Source organism: Sphaeramia orbicularis, chromosome 15 (genome assembly GCF_902148855.1).
Source record: "Sphaeramia orbicularis chromosome 15, fSphaOr1.1, whole genome shotgun sequence".
Taxonomy (NCBI): domain Eukaryota; kingdom Metazoa; phylum Chordata; class Actinopteri; order Kurtiformes; family Apogonidae; genus Sphaeramia; species Sphaeramia orbicularis.
Window position 1 is genome coordinate 41,279,887 of NC_043971.1, and position 26,125 is coordinate 41,306,011.

General features: G+C 36.9%; 4 protein-coding genes across 5 annotated transcripts in view; 1 reads left to right on the forward strand and 3 right to left on the reverse strand.

The window, feature by feature from the left end:
- Positions 1-408: 408 nt before the first annotated feature.
- LOC115434261 (cone cGMP-specific 3',5'-cyclic phosphodiesterase subunit alpha'-like) lies at positions 409-8,459 on the reverse strand. Its single transcript, XM_030156107.1, has 22 exons — positions 7,695-8,459; positions 6,898-7,050; positions 6,508-6,597; positions 6,256-6,396; positions 6,072-6,146; positions 5,921-5,985; positions 5,754-5,820; positions 5,598-5,645; positions 5,133-5,282; positions 4,818-4,961; positions 4,659-4,724; positions 4,393-4,539; positions 2,420-2,527; positions 2,198-2,307; positions 1,990-2,077; positions 1,768-1,868; positions 1,479-1,586; positions 1,324-1,387; positions 1,164-1,238; positions 974-1,057; positions 687-834; positions 409-590 (listed from the first exon to the last, which is right to left on the reverse strand). Exons 1-22 carry the CDS (start codon positions 8,160-8,162, stop codon positions 553-555), a joined length of 2,538 nt encoding a protein of 845 aa, XP_030011967.1. The 5' UTR covers positions 8,163-8,459; the 3' UTR covers positions 409-552.
- A 1,817-nt stretch (positions 8,460-10,276) lies between these two features.
- LOC115434376 (free fatty acid receptor 4-like) lies at positions 10,277-14,036 on the reverse strand. The gene is made up of 3 exons (XM_030156296.1): positions 13,497-14,036; positions 12,954-13,085; positions 10,277-10,722 (listed from the first exon to the last, which is right to left on the reverse strand). The coding sequence occupies exons 1-3, from the start codon at positions 14,034-14,036 to the stop codon at positions 10,342-10,344; spliced, it is 1,053 nt and encodes a 350-aa protein (XP_030012156.1). The 3' UTR covers positions 10,277-10,341.
- LOC115433892 (centrosomal protein of 55 kDa-like) lies at positions 13,872-23,306 on the reverse strand. The gene is made up of 11 exons (XM_030155449.1): positions 23,297-23,306; positions 22,025-22,173; positions 21,640-21,873; positions 20,726-20,791; positions 20,039-20,189; positions 19,152-19,278; positions 18,889-19,066; positions 18,730-18,804; positions 16,728-16,856; positions 16,364-16,629; positions 13,872-13,900 (listed from the first exon to the last, which is right to left on the reverse strand). The coding sequence occupies exons 1-10, from the start codon at positions 23,304-23,306 to the stop codon at positions 16,438-16,440; spliced, it is 1,311 nt and encodes a 436-aa protein (XP_030011309.1). The 3' UTR covers positions 13,872-13,900; positions 16,364-16,437.
- A 335-nt stretch (positions 23,307-23,641) lies between these two features.
- Positions 23,642-26,125, forward strand: part of myofl (myoferlin like) — a 36,349-nt gene continuing 33,865 nt past the window's right edge. For both annotated transcript variants that reach the window (XM_030156220.1, XM_030156221.1), the window contains exons 1-3: positions 23,642-23,795; positions 25,420-25,475; positions 25,612-25,703. In XM_030156220.1, coding sequence (XP_030012080.1) covers positions 23,708-23,795; positions 25,420-25,475; positions 25,612-25,703 — 236 coding nt within the window. In that variant the 5' untranslated portion in view covers positions 23,642-23,707. The remainder of the gene's footprint in view (positions 23,796-25,419; positions 25,476-25,611; positions 25,704-26,125) is intronic.

Genomic DNA, 26,125 nt, shown 5'->3' on the forward strand with positions numbered 1-26,125 from the left:
TTTGCATTATTATTTTTGGCGCTAGGTCAAATGTTCAAAAATACTAGCATCTGTCACCAAGTGTGCGTAAAATGCACACCTATAAATCAAACTATTAAATATCATATATTGATTTATTTTTCTGCTCTAATTTGATTTTATTTTTGTAAATCAAGGTCAGCTCTAATCATACATATCAGATGGAAGAAATGGTGCGTTTTAGGCACACTTGGGAGACAGATGCTAGTCTTATAATTTTCTTTTCTTTACAGTGTGCAGATTTAGTTGGTGGCCAGAATTTAAAAGATCATGCAAAATGAACAACTTTTGAATTCTAACCTTATTTAAATTGTGTTAAATAAAATGAAGTTTTTTAAAACGAAGTGCAAAGTGTGCCTAAAAGGGGCACCCGGATACCGGAGGGTTAAAGGGAATTTACAAAAAAAACCTCTTTATGACCCCACTGAGCTGTAATGTAAAGTGCTACTAAGAGAACATACTCCCTGCAAATCCCTTTTTCATCCACATGCACGCATCTGTACACATCCACATCCACTCATTCATCCTGGTGGTCTAGCAGATCACACACGTCTTCGACTTCCCGCCTTCTTCTGTTAAGAGAAGAAAACCACCAAAGACAAAATTCAGTAAGGGGGACAGTATGCACAAGCTGACTCTACGCTCAGGAAAAACAAAGCGGTAGTTACCTTGGCCGCCGCCCTCCAGTCTTTTCTTCTCGTCTTCGATGGCCTGCATTTTGGCCGCGTGGACGTCCGCGAGAGCTTTCCACTCTCCCCTGTTTTTGTTCAAACCCTCGAACATGGGGCTGATCTCAGTGTGGAAGCGAGCAAACTCCTGCGACACACAACGTACCAAGAAGCAAACGACAAGACAAGAAGAGAGAAGAGAACGTGTGAGGAATTTCAATAAAAACTGTATTAATATATGCTGACATACTATGTTAGTAAACGGTGCATAATGCTTCTTTAATTACCTTGTACACAAAGGAGCAGACGAAATCGATGAAGCCGCACTGCATCTTGGGAAGCTCATCAGCGTGGTTTCTGTCCATCATTGGCTAAAGAAGATGCAGAATATTTTTATGACTTTTTTAATCATGTAGCACAAAAAAAATATCACAGAAATATCAAATCATCATAGGAAAAAAAAAAACAAACACTTACAATAGGCTGCTGTTCCAGGACTGTTCGTTCAAGATCTCCCTGCTCCCAGAATTCAGCTGCCACCATCAGCGCCACCTGAAACAACCACAAGGACAATGAAAAAAAAAATGGTTCTAGTAACAGAAAGCAGCTGGAACAGTGTAGAAACACATAAACTCACCTTGCTTTGGATCTCCCATGGCTTAGTAATGGCTGACAGATCACAAGCTGTCATCATCATTGCCCTGCAGAAAATGTTAAAAAAAAAACATCCTGTGACTGTTTGAATCCCACAGATTAATGCCAAAAGTCTGCAAAAAGAGTCTAAACATTTACATGATGATTTCCTTCCTGGTTGGGTTGTTGGAGATGAAGTTGATTTTCTCTTTCTCGTCAGGAATTCCCTCCACATTTTCCACAATTTTCTGGAACATTGTTCTCTTCCTAAAAGTGCAGATAAAAGAAAAGGAAAAAAAAAGAAAAGAAGAAAAAAAGGTAAACAACAGGAAAAGAACAGACAAAGAAAGGAACAAGACAGCATAAAATCAAAATGTCAGCCTTTTTCAGAGTCATAAAACATTGTAAATACACATTCACATAAGTCACAAATCCTAGTGTTCCTTACTTGAAATAAAGAGCCAGATCTGTGGCAATAATGCAGACTTCAAACAGATGCTGCACTGTCTCAAACTGACGCTTCTGAAGGTTTTGGAAGATGTTCAGGTTCTGACGGTAGAAGAGGTTTACAGGTCATTCGTCATTCCAGGAAAAAACAACATCTGCAAGAATATGTCGTGTGTTCCAGACTAAAACAGAATAAAACAGATGTGGACATGTTAGGACTCACCTCGTCCTCCATCAGTGTCTTGCTGTACTCAAGATGGTGCCGTTCCATGACTGAGGTGCTGTGGAGTTTGGCCAGTGGGGATGCGCTCCTGCAAGAGGCCGCCAGAAAAAAACCTCAAATGTACTTTTATTTCATCAACGAATGTAGTTTTACCAGGTCACAATTTACTACTACAAATGCGTCACTAATGTTTTCTGGTGAATCTTACTTTGTCTGGTAGAGATTGTTCGTTCCTCTATGGTCAATGTCATGGCAGAAACCTGCAGCAACCATGGCAAAGGCTTCGAGATCTGAGTAGTACTTCTTGAGCTTACCGGTCTGTTGAGGAAAAATAATAAAAGAAACAAACAGTGTTACAAAAAAAAAAAAAAAAGAACAGAGCCAATAATCGACAAAACAGAAATGTCAGAAACAGATGCTTTGGACTCACGAGCAGCAGAGTGAACATAGTCTGGCCGACGTTGAAGCCGTGCCTCCAGTTGTGGTAGGTGATGTCACGGTAACCTCTACGAACCGTGTACATCCACCTTGTGAGGATCTGCAAGAAGATGAAACGGAGCTGCTGATTACAAGAGCAGAGCCTGTGGGAGCAGCAGTGTTCACGCTCACAAATAGAACACATGGGTACAATAGTTCAGGGGAAGAGCTTATATGTGGTTTGAAGTGCAGCTAAGATGATCATCTGTACATAAAATTATCTAAAAATAAGATCAATATCCTTGTATCTCATCGGCATGTTCTATCAAGAAACAATAACAACTTGAATGTGTGAGGTTGTCAGGTTCTGTTCTATGCTAGAGTACTGTGGTCTTAATGCAGAAGATCAATCTCCCAACAGAAGTGGGTGGTACTTTCACTAGGGGATAATTTGATTTATTAAATGAAAGTCCATGTATGACTTTCTATCAGTGCTCAGTACTAACTATATTGATATCTCTAACCATTTTCGTGTTATAAGCCATCAAAATATGGCCCATTATAAGTAAAGGCACTTTTTTTATATTTAAAAAAACTGTCAAAAATTAAAAAATCAAAATATCTCAAACCTGTGAACAAACTTTATTCACATTGTCCCAAGGAAGCTACATAAAAAATTGGAAAGTAATCTGACCAGTAGTTTTGTCAGAAAAGATGTTTGAAGAAATTGCTAATGAAGACAGCAATGAAGGTGATGCAGCGCCTTCACAACAGCTCATGGCCTGTCAGCTGGTTGAGCTGAACAATAGAAAGGGGACAACCCAAGACCTAAACCTATCCACAGGTATGACACATATGATGACTACAATGGGTTTGTAGTGTCCTGTGTGTACCAGTAACTCAGCATAAGTTCAGAGGGGTAACCGTGCCTTTGCTGCAGCAGCCCCTGAACTTTGGAACAATCTACCTCTCCATATCAGACAGGCCTCCTCTCTGTCTGTTTTCAAATCCCTTCTTAAAACCCATCTTTTCTCCTTGGCCTTTGAAACCATGTGAGACATTTGAATGTATTTTTTTTAATTCAGTTGTTTTATTTGGTATTGGTTTATTGTTTTTATTTGTTGTTTTTAAATTGTAAAGCTTTTTATGTTTTTAATCTATTCTTGTGTTTTATTCTTTTATTCAGGTTTTATCTATTCTTCTGTATTTTTATTAATTTATTTATTTTTAATCTATTCTTGTATTTTACTCTGTTATTTTGGTTATTATTTATTTTTCTGCACAGCTCTTTGGTCCACTGTGGTTGTTTTAAAGTGCTTTACAAATAAAGTTGGATTGGATTTTAGGATATGGATAATACAGTCATGTTGCAGGTCTCTCTACACCAGTGGTTCCCAGTCTTTTTTGGATCATGACCCCATTTTAACATCACAAATTTCTGGCGACCCCAGACATTCAAAACAGAGACTTTTTTTTTGCTAAAATTAATTTGTTTTTGATCATGTAATAGTTTCCTGTACTATGTTACAAATAAACGTTAATTTTAGATGACATTTAGTCTATATAATGCATATTATTTTGGATGGAGGCAGAAAAGCCAGTTGTAGATTATTGCACAAAGTGAGAATTTTACTTTCCTTGGTCAGGATATGTACAGTCAGTCCAGCTTGGACTTACAAGGCTGCAATGAATTACTGAACAATCCAGAAATTTTGAATCAATAAATACATACTGACCACAATGGACATTTGAAATATAAACAGTACCACAGTGCTTCAGTTTCAGCTTCAGAGTTTGTCGTGTCTTTTATGTATTGTGATTGTCTCTGTCAAATCAACATATATTTTATTAGTAAGTTTTTTTTTTATTATTATTATTTTTTATCAATTACTAGAAATTTCAGGCGACCCCATTTGAATTCCAGGTGACCCCATGTGGGGTCCCGACCCCAAGGTTGAAAAACACTGCTCTACACACTGACTTTACCTCAGGTGGGACTTTGAACTTCTCTACCACCCCCAGCTCAAAGAAGCAGCGGATACCGCACTTGATGAGCTCAAACTCTGACAGGGGGAAGTCACTGAAACGGAACTCATGCAGCTCCACGTTCTTGGCTTCAGGGATGTTGGCTCTCTGTGCATTGGGGAACACAAGTCCAAATAAACAGTGAGAACTTATCGAATCATCTCCTAGTTAGAAGTGCCAGCCTGCAGAACAGATGAAGCTGTCGTGTAAAAAGCTGCAGCCTTTACCAATAGTTTGTACATTTCCTTCTGGTCACAGTCTTCTGGTGCAGAGCCGAGCTTCTCTTGAGTATTCTGTAAACATAAGACATTTTTAAACAAACTGATCTACTGGTTTCTTTTCAGGAAGGAAGAAAAAAATTCAAAGAGTTAACACGTTCAGGTTACCAGAATGGTCTGGACGTCATCCAGTGTGGCCCTCGTCTGGTACATGAGCATCTCCTGGGCAACATCTTTCCTCCATTCTGTCCTGTTCAGTTTGTCATATGTGTCACTGTTCAGTGTGGACCAACCAAGGAACTGAGTCAGAGCCTGGAGACAACCGAGACACAAACAAGTCAAAACAAACATTGTACACCGTATATCAATGATCTTGTCAGGTTCAGTTCCGATTGTGGAAATAAGACACCGTACAATAATCATGATAGATAAAATTCACTAGTTCTATTCCTTAAAATCAGGGTTTGACTTATTTTTTCATACTTCTGTAATTTGCTCATCGTTCTCGTCAAATGGTTTTCCGTCATGTCTGTTGTAGAAAGTGGCAACACCAACAATTTCTTCCTTTTTGTTGACAATAGGCAGGGAGAGGACATTCTTGATCCTCCATCCAGTCTCATCCACTGCTTCTTTCTGTCAAACATCACACATTACACACTGTTAATAAAGTCTTATTTGTTTTTTTTTTACCCTGTCATGTTCAACAATTTAGCCTCTGATGGTGCCATGAGTTGCTTGACAGGTTTGATCTAAAAGGGTTTTGAACCTTAGATCAATTCCTCCTATTGGATGGATTTAATTATTTTATTACTGTCCGGATATTACCTGATGGGAGAACAGGAGTTATACACAAACAAACAAACAAACAAACAAACAAACACTGATACAGACTCTATACATAAAGTCTTATATGCCGTAAGTTCAATTTAACACCAAACTGTATCTCACCTGAAATGAAAAGTACTCATCTCCTGCAGCATTCATCATGTTACAAATCTGTAAAAAGCACAATATGATTACAAGCCTTTATAAATTGCATTGCTACCTTTTTTTGTTTTTTTTTACCAGCAGGTATTCACAAAATAATGCAAGAGCTGAACTTACAAATCCATTTTCGGCCACGTAAGTAGGGAGTCCGCTGACCAGAGCCCAGTGATCTGCAGGAGGACCTCTGAATGAAGACAAGAGAGGAAACTGTAAGTATTAGACACCTTTAACTTTATGTAAATAAAGCTGTACAAATGGACATTAGAAAACTTGATTAAACTTACGGAATAACTTTAATCTCTTCTTTGCTTTCCAGCAGGTAATCGATAATCTTGTAGAAAATGATTTCCTGAACAAGCATTGGCGATAAAAGAAAACACTTTAGTGACATGAACAAAAGTAATGTGAGATTCTGACCCTGTGAACTGGACTTACTCTGCCGTCAGGTGTTTTGGGGCCCTTGTATGGCTCCTGTTCTCCTAGTTTGATCTGCCACTCGTCAAAGAACTCCTGGTGACACAAGAAATATGTTTCCATCAAACACTGTTCAAAACATTTTGATGCAGCCATATATGTATTTTAATTTCATTTTAATCAGCAAATGAGTGTCTTGGTGCACCTTGTCTTTGGTCATGTCCAACAGGCCCACAGAGTATCTCTCACACTTGATGTAAGTCCTCACAGTGTACAAGGCTTTGTGAAACTGCCTCTCAATATCTGTCAACTCTTCAAATACTTTGCTGGCCGACCACAGCAAAACCTACAGAGGAAAAGCAAAAGGACTGACTCTTCTACCAAGGCATGTTATTACTTTGTAGTGATTGTCAAAACAGTTTTTTATGATGGTTTTCAGGTGTTTGTTTTTTCTTACTTGGCTTCTCCTGGACTCTACATCCCACATGTAAGAAGTGTGAGCTTGAAGAACGATCACACTGGCAAAATTCACGTATTTAGTGAAGAGCTGCAATCAAAGAAAGCAAAGAAATACGCTGAGTATTACTCACAGGGTCTCCCTCTGCATGATTTCTCTGGTGGGTGACCTCTAGGGTCAGTGTCAATAACAGGTCAATGACCATGGCAGGAAAAATGTCTGAGCTTCCATAACTGGATTATGAGTTGAGCTGTCAAAACACTGACCTAAATTGCAAAGTCAAGCTTCTAAATATGCAGGTCAGAAACAGGAAGTATGGGATCTCTATGATGGTGTAAACCTGCCTAACTTTTGAATCCTCAAACAGGCGATGGCATCACGTCCACTCACCTCCATGTCGGCCTTTGAGAACTCGTTTGCACCTTGTTTGTTGAGTGCCATGACAACGCCAATGGGCTCCTTTCCACTCATAATGGGAGCAGAAATCATGCATTTGGTGGTGTATTTGGTCTGTTTATCCACAAAATCACTAAAATGAGAGTCCTGAAAAACACAAGAGAAGAGAAGGTCATTACATGTGTGCTTATGCATACATTAGAGCTCTATGACCGTTTAATGTAAAAATAAATGAGACATTAACCTTTTAAGACCAAGCTAAGCATTTTTTGTTCATGTTAGTGAACAAGAGTTTCACAGTTTAAGAAAAACAAAAACAAAACAAAACCGCTGACCACTACAAAGGACATTCATTGTAAAAAAAAAATAAATATTGCGTCACACTTTAAAGAGCAGTTGCATTAGTTACTTGACTCTGGGTTACAGCTGTTATAGTGGTAACATGAGGACATAATGTATGTAGCCTGCAGAATTATGAGATTAGTTCTACATCAGTTGCCTTTCCTATTATTTTGTCTTTTTTTTTAACAAGCAGCTATTATTTTCTGTATTTTCTATTAATTTTATGTGACTTTGGCCATATTTCTTCACATAGTTCAGTACTATCTGAGTTTGAGTAAAACAAAATTAAAAGAAACATATTTTGTTTTTCAGACATGTACCCCAGTTTCTTTTGCTTTCCTATATTCCTGCCTGATAAACAGCTCTTTTACAAAACATGCATTCTTATGTGTACTATTTTCACTGTTTACTAATTAAAGGATTCAGTTACTGCATTGCCACAGGCTCACCTTCTTCACATCAGGAATATTCTGAGGCTTCTTGGAGTGTGCCGTCCAGCCAACGATTCCCATGTCGGTGGGAAAAACAATCTCTACATTGGGGTTCACTAGATTTTTCTCGAATGAAGAATTATGCGTCACATCGAACAAGAGAGTGTTCAGCTCAGGTGTGCCGTTACGACTCCGGTATGCAAAGTAGCTGCATCGATCAGCCTGGATGAGTAGAGCGATCCTCTGGAGAACTTTATGCAGGGCTTTTTCCATGGGGTTGCTGCCCTGCATCTCTTTCACGAGCTCAAATATGAACTCAGCCTCCTGGATGGTTGTGACATCCTTGTAAGAACTTGGGTCTTTGACTTGAATCTGGTTGTTAAAGGCAGCAGTGATCACATCTGCCTTGACTTTCTTTTCATAATACTCCTTAGCAAACTGGGGGTTGTTGTCCAGAAACTTCTCTACAGTGTCTTTGTCTCCCATTTTGTCCAAGATTGGATGAACTTAGCTGCAAAACAAAACAAAACCAAAAAAAAAAGAGTCCTCTCAGAAGGTACAGCAGGGTGGAGGAAGTGGTAAAGATGGTCTCCAGAAGATGAAATTCCTACTGGGTCATTGCACAACCTCCTGTATGTTCACGGGACCAAAGCTGCACAAGCTCCAACTTTCTCCCAATAACAGAAGGCAGTGAGTGGCTTACTAGGTAAGGGGATCCCAGAGGGCACTAATGACTGTGACGCACAAGTCATAAAGCCTCTTTCTTAACATGTAAATCCATCCACTTGTCATTTTACTGTGGTAAATCCTGTCAGAGGGAATGATAACTGAGTAATGGCACCTATGACTCTGTCAGCAGAGGAGAGCAGGGTTGAAAATCCAAGACTGAGTTAAGTCCATGAATAACATTGAAAACATATTTACACAACTACTGCACATCTTGGACAATTATGGAACATTATCTGCTCTGGAAAAGTTAAATCTACATCACAGAGTTGATTTATGCAGTGTGAAAAGCAGAAAACACACCAGCCAGTGGATTCGCTGTATGATTATGGAGGGAAAGGATTATACCATAACAATAAGATCAGTAAAGAAGGTCAGACGAGGGTCGCTAACATGATAAAACCTGTAGGTGTCTTATGAAGACTGAGAAGCTTTGCATGACGGTAAAGAACTTGAGGACAACAATGCAACAAGGTTCAGATGCAGGGCAACTATGAGTCCACATAGACGAGGAAAGCAGATTTAAAGTAAGACACATTTACCTTCTGTTATTTGTGGCTGCATGACTACAGTGGGAAAACCTGGATAGTGATCATGGCTGACCTGATATAAATACACACTTTACTCAAAAGGACTTGAACATCATTGATTCTTTATGAGCAGTTATTACAGTTTAAAAATAAAATGTGTTTTATTTTTATTTAGCCTTCAGTTTTTGATTTCAGTTAATTTTTTAAGTGCGTAAGTCATCTAGATTTGTTTATTTTGAGCACCTGATTAGTTTTGCTTCAATTCAATTTTAGTCTAAATTTTCAGCTGATGTAAAAGCATTGATTTACAGAGGCTGAGGGAGGTCCAATGACAATTATTTTATACTCATGATTTAGAAAAACAACTGGTAATTAATGGCCCATATTGTATGTAACATTTCTAGACTTAAAAAGCACATTTTATATAAAGTTATATTTCAACCATATTGTAAGGGCAGAAACTTTTTTTTCCTGTTCTGTTTCATTTCTGTTTTGTGTTGCATTGTCCATTGTAGATCAAGATCAGTTTTTGTAAAAACTGTTTCAGTTATTTCAGTGAATAATTTTTTTTCATTACAAGTTTTACTGTAAATATTGCTGTTGACAAATCTGCTGCTGTTTGGTTCCATTAGGCTCCCCCTCACCTCATAACCATTATCATATTGCATTTCTTCTGCTATTATAAATAGATTGACATGTAAAAGTTTACATTCTGCTATAGTTCATTCTTTATACCACTTACGTATTCTTATTCTATCTTTACCTCTTATTTAAAATGCAGGGTATTTAACAAGGTGAGAGAGAAACAGTATCTCAATTCTCTATTATGTCCTGTGCATGTAGTGAATTGACAATAAAAACCTTTGAATAATTGTTGTCATGATAAAACCTCTTTGTCCAGTGTCACTTCTTTTGGGTGTAAGGCTCATTTAACTCATTAAACTGATTAATATGACTGGCAACTACTGCTTTAAGTTTAATTATTCAGACAAGAAAGAGGTGATTTACAGCAGCAAACATAATAGTAGTAAACCTACATATGCATGTTTATGTTGAATTAAATGTTGGAATTTTTTTCACAAAAGCAGAATATGGTAACTTGCTGAACTAATTTATTGTCAGGTTACGAATAGTCGAAAGACATTTTATGAATTGAAATGTATTTAAAATGTGAAATGTGTGTCAAACTGAATGTCAGAAACAAATCTGTTTAATATTTCTGTTACTGACATACTTAAATATAATATCTTTGCAGTGATCATTATGTCAGATTTCATAAATACTACATTCATCTAAATAACCTTAAATCATTGCCATTGAGATCAGTACACCTACTTACTGACTGTGACAATAAGAAAGCTTTACTAAAGCTATTGATAACTGACTGTTTCCACTGTCATCTGCTGATACTATGTTTGCACTCTCTGGGACTGAGCTCCAGCTCGTTTCCTCAGTGGCACAACTACAGAACCACAACACAACTTCCTCCAGTCGTGTTTAAACTGGAAGACTGAGTAGAGGATGGGGTTCAGGGCTGAGTTGGCCATTGTGAATGTCACCACCCAGAAGAACATGGTAGAAGTGACGTAAAGATGACCAGAGAAGTTCCTAGCCAAGATCAAAAAGGTGAGGATGAAAATGGGGCTCCACATGACCAAGAAGGAGAGCACCAGGACCAGCAGAGTCCGGAAGAGCTTGATGTCTTGGCGGGAGATCTGGTATTCTGGAGAGTCTATGACTGTGGGCTGACTGCCTCTGGACTGGAGCCTCCGCCGAGTACGCTTAGCAATCTGACGAAAAGAAGAGGAGAAACCTTCAATATTATATTATTTAATCAAAATCTATACTTTCTGAAATTGCACAATCCACACAAATGAGGTGGGATGATCAACAAATGAAGCATGAACTCCATAATGTTTGTCCTCAGTATGACAAATAGAACCTGGCCGATGGTGGACTGAAATCGATATTGATATTATGAAGTAGAGGTGCATGATTAATCAAACCACAAACACAATGTCAGCCTGGACAATTATATAATGACAAAAGCCTGTAAATTAAAGGTCCAGTGGGTCATATTCTCAATTCATTTTATATATATATATATATATATATATATATATATATATATATATGTACATATATAAAGAGAGAAGAGAGAGCGAGCAAGAGAGTTGGTAATCAGAATATTTTGTCATTAGTGCGTTGAACAGTAATAAAGAACCATTAATCAGATGTGTCCACTGTCTCCATTCTAATATAATACTTTTTACTATAGTGATCTTTAGTTGGTAAATTTGAGCTAAATCTAATTAGTTCATCCCTGAATGTATTGTTGACATTTGATATTTTGATTCATTTTTGAGTTCAAGTAAGTGTTTGTCAAATTTGGAAAAAATTCCACCAAGGTGTTCCTGACATATATAACAATGGAATGGATCGAAATGAGCTTTCAATGAATTTGACCTTTAGCTACTAAATATATTTTCAGTTTTTTTGTTGAGTAAAACTGAATTTTCTGTTAAGACATTTTTAGATATAATGTAACAGGACTGAAAAACAGATAAACAGTGTTATGCATCTACAAAAATCTATGCAGGGTGCTATTATAAGCCTTAGGGGAAGCACCCATTTTAGGCACTAACTACCTAATTAATTAATATGGAGAATATCATGTCTCACAGCATTTGAAGCTTATTACTGAAAAACATAAATTTTTGTGTGAGGATCCCCCAAAAATAGGGGATAAAAGTACAAATATAAATATGAAAAGACTTTTGACTGTAAGTATATTTAAGGACATTACAGGAAGCCCAGGCAGCACAATGCAATATTGACATTTGATAGTGCAAAGCCCTGAGCACACACACCATTTCCACCACTGGGAATTAATACAGCACACTCCTGTGTATTCCCACAATGATAGAAAATTGACCAATTGCCATAAAGAGGACAAAGAGAAATGTTGGTGTCTAAAAAATGAAGAAAATGGCATCAGCAAGCATTGGCAGTTAATAAATGACCTCGATGAACCAATTAAATATAAAGTGGTCTTGCCTCAGACTCAATATCTCAATGCATTTTGGTCATGATATCTGCAACACTACACTGAAATGCATTTATGTGTGAAATACAAGAAGCATTCCTCGAATTATTACTTCAGATGAGCAGAAAAAGTCACAAACTCAGATTGTTGTAAAACAGAAAAAGGACTAATTCCAACTATTCATTGTGATAACATGTATTTGGTATGTAAAAGGTGTCTAAAAATATTTCTGTATTGAGTAAAGCAAAATATATGTTGGATTATAAAGCAATGAGAATTTTATTTTGTTCACTTACTCTGCCATATTTGAGTTATTGTATTGAAGTATGGGGTCACACATATATGAGTAACACAAAGCTATTGTTTTTATTACAGAAAAGAACAGTAAGAATCACGCACAATGTTAATTTCAGGGAACATTCAAATGAGTTGTTTATTAAATCAGGATTGTTTAAGTTTAGAGAGTTAGCTGAATTAAGGACATTGTTGATTGTGTTTAGAGTGAGAAACGGATTTTTGCCTGCAAATTTGCACAGATTGTTTTAGTATCACAGGATGAAAAACATAGAAGGAGGTTTAATTTTAAACAGCAAAGGGTTCGGACTAATGTGAAGCAAATGTGTATTTCTGTTGTGGGTGTCAGAATGTGGAATTGTTTGGCAATGGAAGAGAAGAGCTGTACCAATATTTTTCAGTTTAAGAGGTTATATAAGTAAAGAATACAGAAGCTTTATAATGAAATAATTGTACCATTTTGGATTTTTTTTTTTAAATTTTCATTGACTATCATGTAAACTGTTTACTGTAATGGCTGTAACGGCAACCTATCTGATGTAAGCAGATGTTTCAAGAAAGGGGCAGGTATTCTACGTTTTCTTCATCCTGCTCCTTTCCAGTCATTTAGATCAGAATAAATAAATAAATAAAAAAATACATTTGATGTCACCACTTTCCAAAAATATCCCAGAGACCTACCTGTAAAATTTTGCTGTAACTGCACATGATGATGATTCCTGGCAGGAGGAAGCACAGGGCAGTAAAGGCAACGTTCCACGCAATTTCTGCTGTCGAGTCAGGCCACTTGAGAGTACAGATGTGTACACGATCCTGTGGAGTCAGACGAAACACAGTAAAGTAGTCCAACAATAAATCAGAATTAGAATACTTTATTAATATCAGGGGGAAATCATTGGGTGTTAGTCGCTCCATTCAAATATAATAAAAAGTAGCAAGAAAAAATTATTAATACAACAGAAACAGAAAAAAAAAAATACAAATATACATATATAAAGCTCTAAATATACAAACATATATATTGCTCTGAATGTATATATATATACCAAATATACATATAAAAACACTCTATTAGGACACAAAATTAGAACAGCAATTTGTACAATATGTATTAGACAATATATTATCAAAATATATAATAATATAATATAGTATAATTGTGGAGTTAAACAGTCAACTAAACCAATAAACAATAAAGACACTAATTTATATATCCACCAGTACCTCCTCAGGGAAATCCACTTCCATCACAGTGAAGAACAGACTCAGAGGTATGGCGGTGAGTGCAGAAAAGGCCCAGATAAAAGCCAGCGTGGTGGTCACCATCCTGGGGTTTAGAGCAGGTATGGTCTGCAGCCGGAGGATGGCCTGGAGCCTCTCCACGCTGATGGATGCCAGAGTGACGATGGTGACACAGCCACTCACACACATCACATACAGCACAGTGTGGCAGGCACTGTACCCCAGAGTCCAGGAGACAGTCCAGCGCACAGCCACGATCAGAGGGATCATACTGACAAACAGCAGGTCAGCCACAAACAAGTTGAGGGTCAGGATGGTCTTATTCGCCAGGAGCCTGCGTTCCCAGGTTACCAGGGCCGCGGCTCCTGTATTTGCTATCACAGAGACTAGAAACACAGAGGTGATAACCAAGGTCTCGATAGCAGTGGCAACAACTCGATGTGTGTGGTACATCTCAGAGAAAAAAGAAAAATAAGTAAAGTTTCTGAGGGGAAGTAAATGAATGTGAGGGTCAATATCCATACAGACTGTGTTTAGATCCTACAAGCAAACAGAGTTTTCTCCTGGATGCAACTTGAATCCTGGGGAGAAAATGAATGGGATGAAGAGGCTGATAAGGCCTAAAGGGCTATTAAAGAGGGGGGAGGAGGAAGAGGGAGGGATGGTAGATGACCATTCTAATGCTGTTTGCTCCAGCTGCTCCCTGGGGGGAAGTCAAACATTACAATCTGTTTTCTTTGTGATTTTATTCTATTTATTCTATGTTGCGGTAAGTGAATGTGCTGTGTCATCCCTACCCCAAAACACGCAATAACTGAGAAAGAGTAAAGCCAGCATGCAAGTATTAGACTTCATTTGGAAGGGGACTACTTCTGGTATCTGTGCTAACAAATCTTAGACTGTATCAGTTAAATATGTCTTAAATGTAGCCTTAACGTAACACCGACCCTTAGCATAAATTCACTGGTGTCCAGGGGGATGTGAAAAGGTTAAAATGTGACAAACCACAATTGTATAATTGTAATCCACAGCAGGTTCTATGGGCTTAACTCTACGTTTAATTGAAGGCTGTTACACTGTGTTGTAGAACAGCACACACACGACCAACAATCTGAGTTAATCCAGGTCCTAATCCTCGATCACAACAGGCAATTAACAGTAATGCTGTGTAAATCACAAGTTATCCCTTGTTATCTAATTAGATAGACACCCTTTTATTTGTGTAGTGAATCAGATTACCGGGTTCACTACCTTACTATTTACATCCTCAAAGATTAGTTTATCCTAAATTTTCCCTCCTCATTTGGTTGGTTTTACCGTATACTTGCCTGTATCAGTTCCACGCTGACGGAGATTTTTTTTGGGTGGATAAATATATTTGCATTCCAAACTTTCAACAACCATGTTTTTGCCAGCATGTGTTGATAATTTGATACATAATGGATCTGGTACTGAAAGTCTATCGCACATTCTGTTTTACTAACGACAGATTAAATCCAGTTATTTTGTCTCATTTAAAAGGAATCGAACTTTGTTTCACTGATGATGTTACCTTGGCCAAAATGCATTAATTTGGTTTCATTTAACCCATAAAAACCCAAACATCCACTGGTGACACAAACCATCTATAGATAAAAACTATTTAATATCTGTTAATCCTATCGATCCATGTAAATAATTGGTGTAAAATATAGGTTGTCATCTTTTCACGGTCATCAGATATGACCCATTTGGACATTCAGAGGTGCCATAGTGAACGTGGAAACACCATCATCTTCTCCAACATTGATTCACCAGTAAAACCCATGGAGTTGGATCAATGACAGTGGATGGACACACTTGTTTTTACATTCTGTTAGCAATGACTTTGCTGAAAATGTAACTTTTTCTTCATTTTTTTCTGATTTGATATAATTAACTAGGAATTTACTCTGAGTTTTCATGAACATCTACATGATATGTGAATTAAATATAGGAAAATATGTGGTTTACACCAAAAATATTATAAATGAATATAGTTTATTAATATTATTTTTAAAAATAGGTGATAAATCAGTTAAGAAAGGAAGAAATAGAGAAAAATTCCTTTAGAAACTGCCACAAAATTAGCACTGGGTCTTTATGGGTTAAAATGTTTCATTAACATGCTTCAGTGAGTTACATTACACCTTCACTAAATGGCTGGTTAGATAACCAAGATACTATGTTGATGTGAAAATGGCAGTAAACATGTACATGAGTGTTAATTCATGCACAAACCGGATTTATGAACTAAGGTTTATCAAACACTGACTGTTATTATTAAAAAGTGGGTCCACAGGAAAAAAAAAAAAAGGCCAGTGAAACCTGGGTCTCAGACATAACATCAGCCATCTGACACAAGTTCAACCCTCAGACAGCATTTTTGTCATGTCAGGTGTTGATTCTTCAAAAGACCCCCCCTCCTTTCCTTGGACTCCACTTCTCAGACAGGATAAGCTCATATTATAACTTTCTCTGTAGACCTTTTATGAAAAGTTCCTGAAAGACACAGCAACATAAGGAGTGTCTAAACCATATTAACATCTCTTAGCTAAGCTCTAAGTCTAGTTTAACCCACTGTGTCCCCTTTAAAAGCCTGCAGCCCGTGTTACATATCACACTGTTGGTGGTTCAATACTAATCCGTGTCCTTAAATAGCACAGGAAAAGGATTACCTACACAAGCTGTTTTGATCTATTTGTGTGGTTTGTACACCGAGACCTGGGGGAAGTCTTGTCTCACACTAATTACTTATGTATATATCATTTAATGCACCCACAAAGCAGTTTCAGCAACTTCACATGCTAGTTTATTCTGGCACCTTTTACCTCTGGTCACACAGTGTGGCTCCAAACAAAGTACAAAACAAAAGGCTGAAAGTGGAAGAATCTCCACACTGGGCTCAGTCAAGACACCAGTCTATGTGGTCCAGCAGATCCTTGTACTGACTTGCAGGATACACGGATCTGCAACCAGGACACTCCAGGACACTGTCGTCCAGCAGGTTGCTATGAGGGGAGGGAGGCAGGATGTTTCTCCAGGGCTGGGTGGGTGCAAGTGCAGCCACACATGAACTGTGATCCTGATGATCTACCTAAAATAGAAAAAAAAAAAAAACGAACCCATCAGACTAAATACACTTTTAAAGTACTTCCACTAATTGTAAAGAACTTGGGTATGCTAATTACTAACCTGGTCACTGGATCTGGTTGTTCTATACTTCCCTTTATATTGCAGCTTCTTCAGAGCTCTGAACAACTGCTTCTTCAAATATGAACTATTCTGCTTCTCATCTTGAAGATCTTGTGAAGAAATCTCAATCTAAAATTCAAAAAGTCACCATTAGAAGAGATGATATTTTATTAGCTTTTTTTTCCACAATATGCTCCAATATCAATGATCATTTACTAAAGGAGAGTTTTTTTTCTTTATTAAAAGGGAAAAGGAGGAAATTAAGACACTGTGACAAGTCTGTTCCTGCAGGTGAGTGGGAACTGGTTTGATGAAGCTCAAATGAGTTCTGGTGTGTTTGCTGTTTTCGGACTCATGAGATCCAGGTTCAGACTGGATGATGTTCATAAGCAGAATAATCACCGACTAAACCAAAACTTTATGTGTAAATGCAACTTGACTAAAATAAGGAAAGGTTACATCCCTATCCGCACCTACGTGTTGTTTGGTTTGATTCACACACTGAACCTCAACTACCCTTGTGACCTCAAATATACCTGTAAGTGCTTCAAAAAAAATTTGTCATGGGGCTGGAGGGCATCACTCTTTCCAGGAAAGCTCAAGTGTTCAACAACAGACTATGAATGAGTGTTTTATCTATCAAGGTTTACACAGAAAATGTGGTTTTCCTCAGTATGTCAAAAATTTCATGTCATGTATTATGACTTGTTTACAAGGTGCTGCATAATTTCGATGCATAATTTTATTGTTAGGGTACTTAAACACCTGTGTTTGCAACGTGTTGGATATTTCGAAGTTAAATTTTGGGTACTTACATAGACTTCTAGAATGTTGTTCACAGCAGTGTGTTTGTAATCCTTTGGAGTTTTGCACCAAAGCATTTTTGAGTGTTTTGAATTTTGTAATCCATCCTTGGATTAAAAGTGGTTTGAGATATTTGGTTTTCTTCACTTTATTCTCTGAAAGATGTACAGTGTTTTGTTGGTGGCACAAAATAGATGTGGGTACAGCTGCAGTCGTTGACTTGCAAAAGCAGAAATTAGTAGTAGTAAAAATAGTAAACTTTTAAAGGAACATAAAATGACTGAGGGTGACATGGTGGTGCAGTGATAATGCTGTCACATCACAGTGAGAAAGTCTTAGGTTCAGTTCCATTTTAGTTAATCATGTAGACGTTTAATCTCAGTTAAAACTACTGGATTTTTCTTGTATAACATGAAAGATCTCTACTGAGATCATATAAGGAAAGTAAGAATATTGAACAAAAATGTAGTATGTAAAAAGAACATCATGAAAAAAACAAAACGTGCTACGCACTTTTAATACCCCTCGGCCAAATATAGTGTAAGACTGTGGAAAGTTACTGCCCTATAATTTAGATTCAACTGTCTTTGTGGAAAACTTATTACATACAAATTTATATTTGAAAGTACTCAGATATAACTGCACAAGACACAAGGCCATTTGACCTTGAAAAAGTAGGTCAAGGTCACCCATTTTCAATATGCCTCTGGTCCATGCCAAGATGCAGCCACAGTATAAATTTGGTGCAGATATCTCAATGCATTCTTCAGAGAATGCAATTACATTGTTGAATGGTCAGACAGACGACAAAATGATTATACCCCTCGGCTGAAGGGTAAAAAATAATCATATGAGCAAAATGCAGATCATTCAATATGCAAATGATTTTTATTATGTTACCAGAACATAACTTTATTTTATGGAACCACTAAGAATGATTTTATCGTGTTAGTTCACAATAATTTTTTTTGTTTTTTTTAAGATCTTCACAATGAAATGAAAACATGTTCGTGTAGACTGAGAGACACAAAATATAGACAGACCTATTCTCATTCTAGTGTTCTTAATCTGTAATGAATGAATGAGTTCTGGGTCATCTGGCCAATTTCTAATTAATTCTAAGGTTTAATTCAACTATGTTTGGTGCAGAGGGTGAAGGAAGGAGACAGAGAGGACTGGGAGTGTGAGATTCTCATACCGTGCGCTCCAAAACTCCAATATTCTCCTGGGTCTTCTCGTGATGATTTACCATAAACCTCTGGAGAAGACTAGTCTGAGATGGTGAATTACTTTTAATTTCATGACTTCCCATTGGCATGACATCCACAAACCTTCTGTTGTGGTGTACTGTACACACCTGCAGCTCCAGTGCAGCTGATCTGCGCTTCTCCTTGTTCAGTCTGCCCTGGAGATCTTTAGCCTCACCTTTCAGCCATTGTTCTTCATTGTCTGAGAATTGATCCGGCTTTCTGCTGTTCAACTCAATCTGCAGCTGCTGCTCAACCTCCTCCACCTTGTTCTGCTTTTCCTTACACCTACACACCAACTTATTTGTCACCCACCTAATCATGTCATATTCTGAACAGTATTGTAACAATTAAATGTAAGCAACAGATTTACTCTTTTTGGGCTTCAGTCAGGGCTTGTTGGGTCACGCTGACTTGCTCTTTCATCAGGTCCAGTTCATCGTTGGCTCTCTGTAGAAGTCCTTCAAAGTACTCCGTCACCTGTTTTATTTTCCTCTTTTCTGTAAAAACAAAATCAAGAAATGTAACTGAAATCAATCAAGTTTTTAGTTTAAGTTGAAAAAATGTTGACATTTTAAGTTTCTGCAAATTGAGGACATGAATAAACTCTATGTTTGTGATTAAAAAAAGTCTTATCAGCCGTTCTCCAAAAAAGGATAGAAACATTATAACAGACATCCTGACTGTTGTATATGTTTTTTTTTTTGTTTTTTTTATAAAATGTAAAAGCGCTTAGGTTAGTTTTTTTTTTTTTAATCATGTCTGTATTAAACCATACACCAATGTGACAATGTCAAATGCCAAACCATGAAGTAGTAATTTTAGTACTACTACTTTAATATTACTAGTATTAAATAGGTTTCTACCACAAAAAAACGTATAAAATTGGTGAAAACAGATATTAGATATGAATGTACTTTTTGCGATTTCAAAGTGCCATGAGGTTAAAACACTAAAGTGTCTACATACACATATCTACAAATCCAGCTATGGAGGGCCAATCCAAAATGAAAATGGCAACAAATGGTAATGGTACTCAAATCTGTAACAAAAACATGTTAGAAAAGACAAACTTAATTTGATATTACAGCGTTACATGTACACCTCCTTTAAATACCGTTTAACACATTAACCTGCAGTAACACAACAGCCTTTCAGTGCAGGCTACTTCAGTGTGATCTGTATATTAGGTTGTGACAGTCTGTTGCCCCTTGGTGCCCCAGTAGTCTTTGCCCACTGCCCACTGTCCTTGCAGCTCACCATCTGAATGGTTGGCATTGTGCTGCTGTGAGCAGGCCCAGTTGGCTTCCTTCAGCTGCTTCTCCAGCCACAACATTCTGGCCAGAATCGCCCTCACATAGGCCTCTCTCTGCTGGTCATAATCCAGCCACTGCTTGTTCTTCTCCAAGGCCTCAGGGCAATTGAACAAAAGAATGAGAAGCACATAACAGAAAAAGACGCCAGTGCCAGGGGGATGGCTCCAAAGCACAAACAATCAGCAAGACATGTATACTGTACACAGACCGATGTGCTCACTTAGAAACAGGGTTTCTGTAGGTTTCAAGATGAATGTACCACAAGACCACTACAAATGCAGTTAAAAACCTATTTCATACCCCACTGCATGTCATGTGGATTTTAGTGGGTGCTTTCTATGGCAACATTGTTTTTTTCTGACCTCCCCTCTAATACCTTTACACCAAGAATTTGCAATTTGAGCATTTTGTTGCACTTGCACATGTAGGTATCAACTTTGGTATTTTACACAACTTTCAACCAGGCACTAAATCGAGTCAATTGATGTATGGAATGATATTTAGACATTTTAGGACCTAAAATTCAAATGGATTTTAGACTTTGTATGGACCCACAGAAAATACGTAAAAACAATTGCACACACAAGGCAGAAGTAGGAAAAGTAGAAAAAAATTGTATCAGAATGCTTACATCATCAAGCTTCTTTTGGAGCTCTATTATATTGGTTTCAGAGCCCTGTACATCAGCATTGGATTCCTATTGGATGATAGGTTTACATAGCATACATTAAATGCATCGATGAATTCATTTGAAGACTTATTTCATTGAACTCTGATACTGACACAGCATCAATAGGATTTTGTTAATTTATGTATTTACTAAGATATCTTTGACATGCTCAGCATTAGAAAGAATGCTATTTCATCTCTTGGTTTCTCTGTGGGGTTCAAGTGGGTAGTAAAAGAGGCCTGCCATTACAAATAATTGCTGCCATCTACTGGCAAAAATCTGGTGAAACAGTCACGGGCAGAGGAATGATAATTTAAAAGGTTAACTCATGAGTGAAGAGACAATTTTGTTAGGGCAGTGGTCTTAATGTTTAAACTAACATGATTTCATATCACATTGAAAAAGTAATGCAAATTCCAACATTTATGGGGATTTAAGGGGATCTAAATACAGAAAGGAATATAATACTGATAATTATGCTTCCATTAGTGTATAATAACTCACATCCTAGAATTGCTGTGCTTTGGTTTCTTTAGAATGAACTATTCATATCCATGGAGATAATATATCAATTCCAGAGTCAACCATATTGCTCTAAACTTGCCCATCTTCTTTCTACATTTCATAACAGGTAGCATCAAGATAGCATCACGTGTTAAGGCATATTATTCTCATCTGTCTGAGTGTTCCCCAGAGTTAATATTTCCTTAAGTAAAAAAAAAACAAAACAGAAAAGCTGATCTGCAACTTCATCACAGTTTACACAAACAACTTTTAAATTCCTGAAAGGCCTGAAATAACTGATTCCTATTTATACTCAAAAATCTGAAAATTGTTGATTTACAGATCAAAACCAATTTTAAAACCTGCAATACCTTTGCCTCTTCAACTTTGTTGGTAAGCTGCTGACACCTAGATGAGATGCACACAAGCTTGTCCTTCATTTCTTCAACCTCTCTGAAGAAACTTGATAGTCTCTCTTTTGTCAGAACATCTGCCAGTTTCCTTCTTTTGTTACTTAGCTGGTCTGACAATAAAGCCATGGTAGTGTTTTTGTCCTTCAGTTGCTGAGAGCTCTCCAACCTTACTGCTTCAAGAGAGAGCAATCTCTGCAAGCAGACATAAAGATAAAAACACACCTACATAGCATCCCCCTTTGTGACATCAGATTTAGCCTACGGTCTTGACTAGACTACAAATGTCAGATGAATACCAGAGGACAGTGTACATTGTTTGATGTATTAGCATAGCTGAGTTTACCTCTACTAATTTAAAAAGTTCAGAATGGTGATGTGACAGTTCATTCAGTGTCTTCTCCAGATAGGCATTCTGCTTCTTCAGATTGATTATGGACAATGAAGTTTGCTTATTCTTGTAGAAATGTTTGTACTTAGGCATCTTTGCTTTACCTGGTTAGAAATACACACGTAAAATGTCAAAAATACAAAACAAACAAAACATGTAAATGTAGGTCTGACCACTAAAACTCACCAATAAACATAATGAATGGATTTCCTTTGGATTTTGATAGGTAAAGTTCAACTCCACAAAAATATTACATACACATTTATATCTTTATGTCCAAGGCAAACATTAGAACAGTATAAAATAATCTCAAATCAATCAATGTTCTATATAATTTAGTATAATTAGAGCTGTACTCCCAGATTGATCGATTTCTTTGCAACTCTACACAGTATAATACAATTTACAGACAGGACATAGCATTAGCTAGTTTTAAAGCAACAGACACAACTTAAAAAAAAAAAAAAAAAAAAAAAAAAAAAAAATAATAATAATAATAATAATAATAAATAGCAAACAAAACTTTGGCTTTTATGTAATGAGAATGTCATATTACTCATAAACATAAAACACAATCACCATAAAGTATATTTAAACAAGGCTAAAACACATTGCTAATGCCTTCGGAACTGAAGACAGCTAGCTAACTAATTAAAGTTGCTTAATTAACTATCCTCACATAATTACCATATTCTTCACAGTGGAAAATAACCCGAACGTTGTTTCATTTTTTTTGTTAGGTAGCTTCTTATTTTACATGGAAAAAAGGAACTAGCTAGGCTAGCCGCATCAGTACCTGCTAATGCTAACTTACACCTTGAAGAGTTACTAAAGTCTGTAATCGGAACTCTAGCTTTATAATGTCTTCATAAATTCTATAATCATTTTTATTACCAGGTCTTAACACTATATACTTCACCATATACTTACAATCACCTCTAAATTAAAGCCAAGTGATGAAATTTGACATACAGTTAACTACCTGTCAGGGATTAGCGTAGGAAATGTGGTGCCTTCATGAACCTCAGTGGAAAAGACAAAGGCCTTCAGTCGTGGTACGTTTTGAATTAAATATATTAATAAAATAATAATAAATAAATAAATAAATAAATAAAATAATTAAATATATTAATAAATGCTATTTCTGGTATCTTATGCAAAGTGATTCAAACTTAGATTTATCGCTCTTACCTCACTCTACCAGGTAAAACTTTATTTTAATTGTACTTTCCGACATGTTTGAAGTAACCAAGTATACATCTCCACCACTGGGAAGCGCTGCCGTTAAAGAGTTTGAGGTTGAACTAACTGCGTTGAATGGTGATGAATGATGCAGACGAGTAAAACTATGTTAATGGTATGAAGTCCTACTCTGAAGTGTTTTGATAGTATATTCAGCACAGTAGTGTATCAGACAGAGTTTACATGAGTCTGTTTTCCGCTGATTACGGCACCTCTCCTGGGTGTGTTTTATACTGTGAGTCATAAATGCAGCTCTACCTCCTGTATCCGCTCTTTCTATTTTTTTTTTTTTTTTTTTTTTTGGTCTCACATCTGTGCCTTTCAGTTCCCTGTGGCAGCCCCTCTCAGCGGAATATGGTTCGTCTCTCTTAATAAATTCGGACTTTTTTGGTCAAAATGCTGCGGGTCATCGTTGAATCCGCAAGTGGGATCCCCAAAAAGAAACTTGGAAACCCTGATCCTATAGTTGGGGTTGTGTTCAGGGGTGAGAATTAACAATTATTTGTGACTTTTTATTACTTTTTTCCATCTCTATCAGTCTTTCCTATAATGTCTGAAAAGTTTTACCATTGCATATTCAACTTGAAAGAAATGCAACTGATCTAGAAGCTAAATGTGAATATTTGGACAGTGATTCATATGCATAAACTAAGAACACATCCATATAAGGTCAGGAATTGTCCACTGTCCTTACAGCAATCTGAAGAGACTGCATCTGGTTTTAACACAGTGGAAACAATAGATTCTCTTATAAACCTTTGCATCTGGAAGCTAGTTGCTTTTAATATGTGTTTCTACCTTTACAGAGTGCATAATAACACTTAGATTTTAATTCAAATGTGTGAATCTTCTTTAACCCTTTCAGGCATAAATTATGAGAACCTTAGTCAATATTTTTTTCTTGAGTAATTTTATTCCACTTTAGGCATTAAAAAAAAAACTATGCAATTGAATTTTTTTATGAACCTATTTTTCATGGAGTTATAAAAATGTCCACTCAGCTGGACACCATGTGTTTAACCTTCCTCTTGTGTTAGGGTCAGCACCGACACTTTTTAGGTTTTAAATGCGTAAATGAAACACATAAAATGTATTTATTGCATCAAGGCTTTTTGACTTTGTCAGGAACCTCTATTTCAACAACAATAATACAAAACGTTTTTTTCCACTAAATTATGAAATGCTGTGGTTAAAATTATGACCTTTGTGTTGTTAGGGTCAGTTTCGACCCAGTTATAAAAACAAGATTTTAAAGCAATAATTAGAGCCAAAACTGAAATCATAAGTGCACTGTCAGCCAACACACTGACAGCCAGCTCCTCTCCCAATCATGTGAGCTTTTGGGAAATCTCATTTTGCCTTGTTATCCAGTATACCTGCACAAAAACAAAACAAGCAAAGAAGATGTCCAGTATACAATTGGTGACTTGCAGAGTCCACATGGAGGGGTATAATGACAAAAAAAGGTCCAGAGGCTCCCACCAAAAATATTAAAACCAATATTTTCATGAATAAGGAAGCCTAACAAAGTAACCAAGAGATGGGAAACAAATTGGATGATAGATAATTGTTTTTAGTGTATTTTACAGCTGATTTAAGACATGGGTCAAAACTGACCCGTTAACATAAGAGATGGTAACAATAAGCTAGCACAAGAGGAAGGTTAATTTTTGAAGCAAAGAAACATTTATTTATAGCCCAATGTTAAAAATTGATATTCTGCATGAAAACTATGAAATAAACACATTTTTAATGCCATTTCTCATATTTTTAGCATACTCTAATACTAGCTGTTACTCACTTCATGGAGATAATATGAAAAAAAAAAAAACCTTTTTGGATAAGAAAACTGTTAATTACAGTCTAATTAACAATCAGCAATTGATTTACACTAAACCATGTTCGTGCAGATCAGGTTTATGTAGAACAGCAATGCTAGTGTAATGGTATGAATTGCAGTATTTGGGATGATGCATAAGCGTCCACTATATTGGCTGATATGGAACTAAAACAACAAAACCCATGAATATGCAAGAGAACAGCTGTCCACTGTAGTGACCATGATGCATGAAAGGATTAATTTGTATTTTCTGTTTTTGTGCATGCAGGTGAAAAGAAGAAAACCAAAGCAATTGACAATGAGTTAAATCCTGTTTGGAATGAGGTAAGGGGGAATTATAGCCAACTGTAGGGGGACTTGTTGTGGGTTGGTACCTTGGGAAACAATAAGTCATCTCAAAGCTTATAGTAAAACCATGGCTATGCTGTCATTGTGAATATGGTTTCCCTTTTGACTGCAGGTGCTTGAATTCGATCTGAAAGGCACGCCCTTGGACGCATCCTCCTTCATCAATGTGGTTGTGAAAGATTTTGAAACAATCGGCAAAGACAAGTATGTCTTTTCACACTTTGAAAAGGAAAAATTTGTCAATTTATACATTTCATACTTTACTTGTCTTGTTTGTGGTGGACTGTAGTCAAATTTGTGAAGTTACTGACTAAAATACAGTTTAACTGTTGTGGAGGAGGGTGTCTGAGTGAAGACAGCTTTCAGGTGAGTGTAGATTACAGAGAGGCAAAAGCACCTCTGGTACATCACAATAGTATACATAATGCGTAATGGGAACGTGTGCCATGCCAGTGAGTGTTAACCCTTTCATGCATACTGATCACTAGAGTGGACAGCTATTCTCCAGCTGTTCTCTTGTATATTCATGGGTTTTGTTGTTTTAGTTCCATATCAGCCAACACAGTGGACACTCATGCATCATCCCAAACATTGCAATTCATACCATTACTGTAACTTTGTTGTTT

Coding starts and splice junctions, on each gene's coding strand:
- LOC115434261 (XM_030156107.1), bottom strand. CDS start 8,162: ATGGGAGACAAAGACACTGTAGAGAAGTTTCTGGACAACAACCCCCAG. Junction 1,388..1,478: donor ACCAGGAAGGAAATCATCAT/GTAAATGTTTAG, acceptor CATTTTCTGCAG/GGCAATGATGATGACAGCTT. Junction 1,058..1,163: donor TCCTGGAACAGCAGCCTATT/GTAAGTGTTTGT, acceptor CATCTTCTTTAG/CCAATGATGGACAGAAACCA.
- LOC115434376 (XM_030156296.1), bottom strand. CDS start 14,036: ATGGATATTGACCCTCACATTCATTTACTTCCCCTCAGAAACTTTACT. Junction 13,086..13,496: donor AAGTGGATTTCCCTGAGGAG/GTACTGGTGGAT, acceptor CTGACTCCACAG/GATCGTGTACACATCTGTAC. Junction 10,723..12,953: donor GTTACAGCAAAATTTTACAG/GTAGGTCTCTGG, acceptor TCTTTTCGTCAG/ATTGCTAAGCGTACTCGGCG.
- LOC115433892 (XM_030155449.1), bottom strand. Junction 20,190..20,725: donor TCCAAAAGAAGCTTGATGAT/GTAAGCATTCTG, acceptor AATTGCCCTGAG/GCCTTGGAGAAGAACAAGCA. Junction 18,805..18,888: donor CAGCTGCACTGGAGCTGCAG/GTGTGTACAGTA, acceptor TCACCATCTCAG/ACTAGTCTTCTCCAGAGGTT.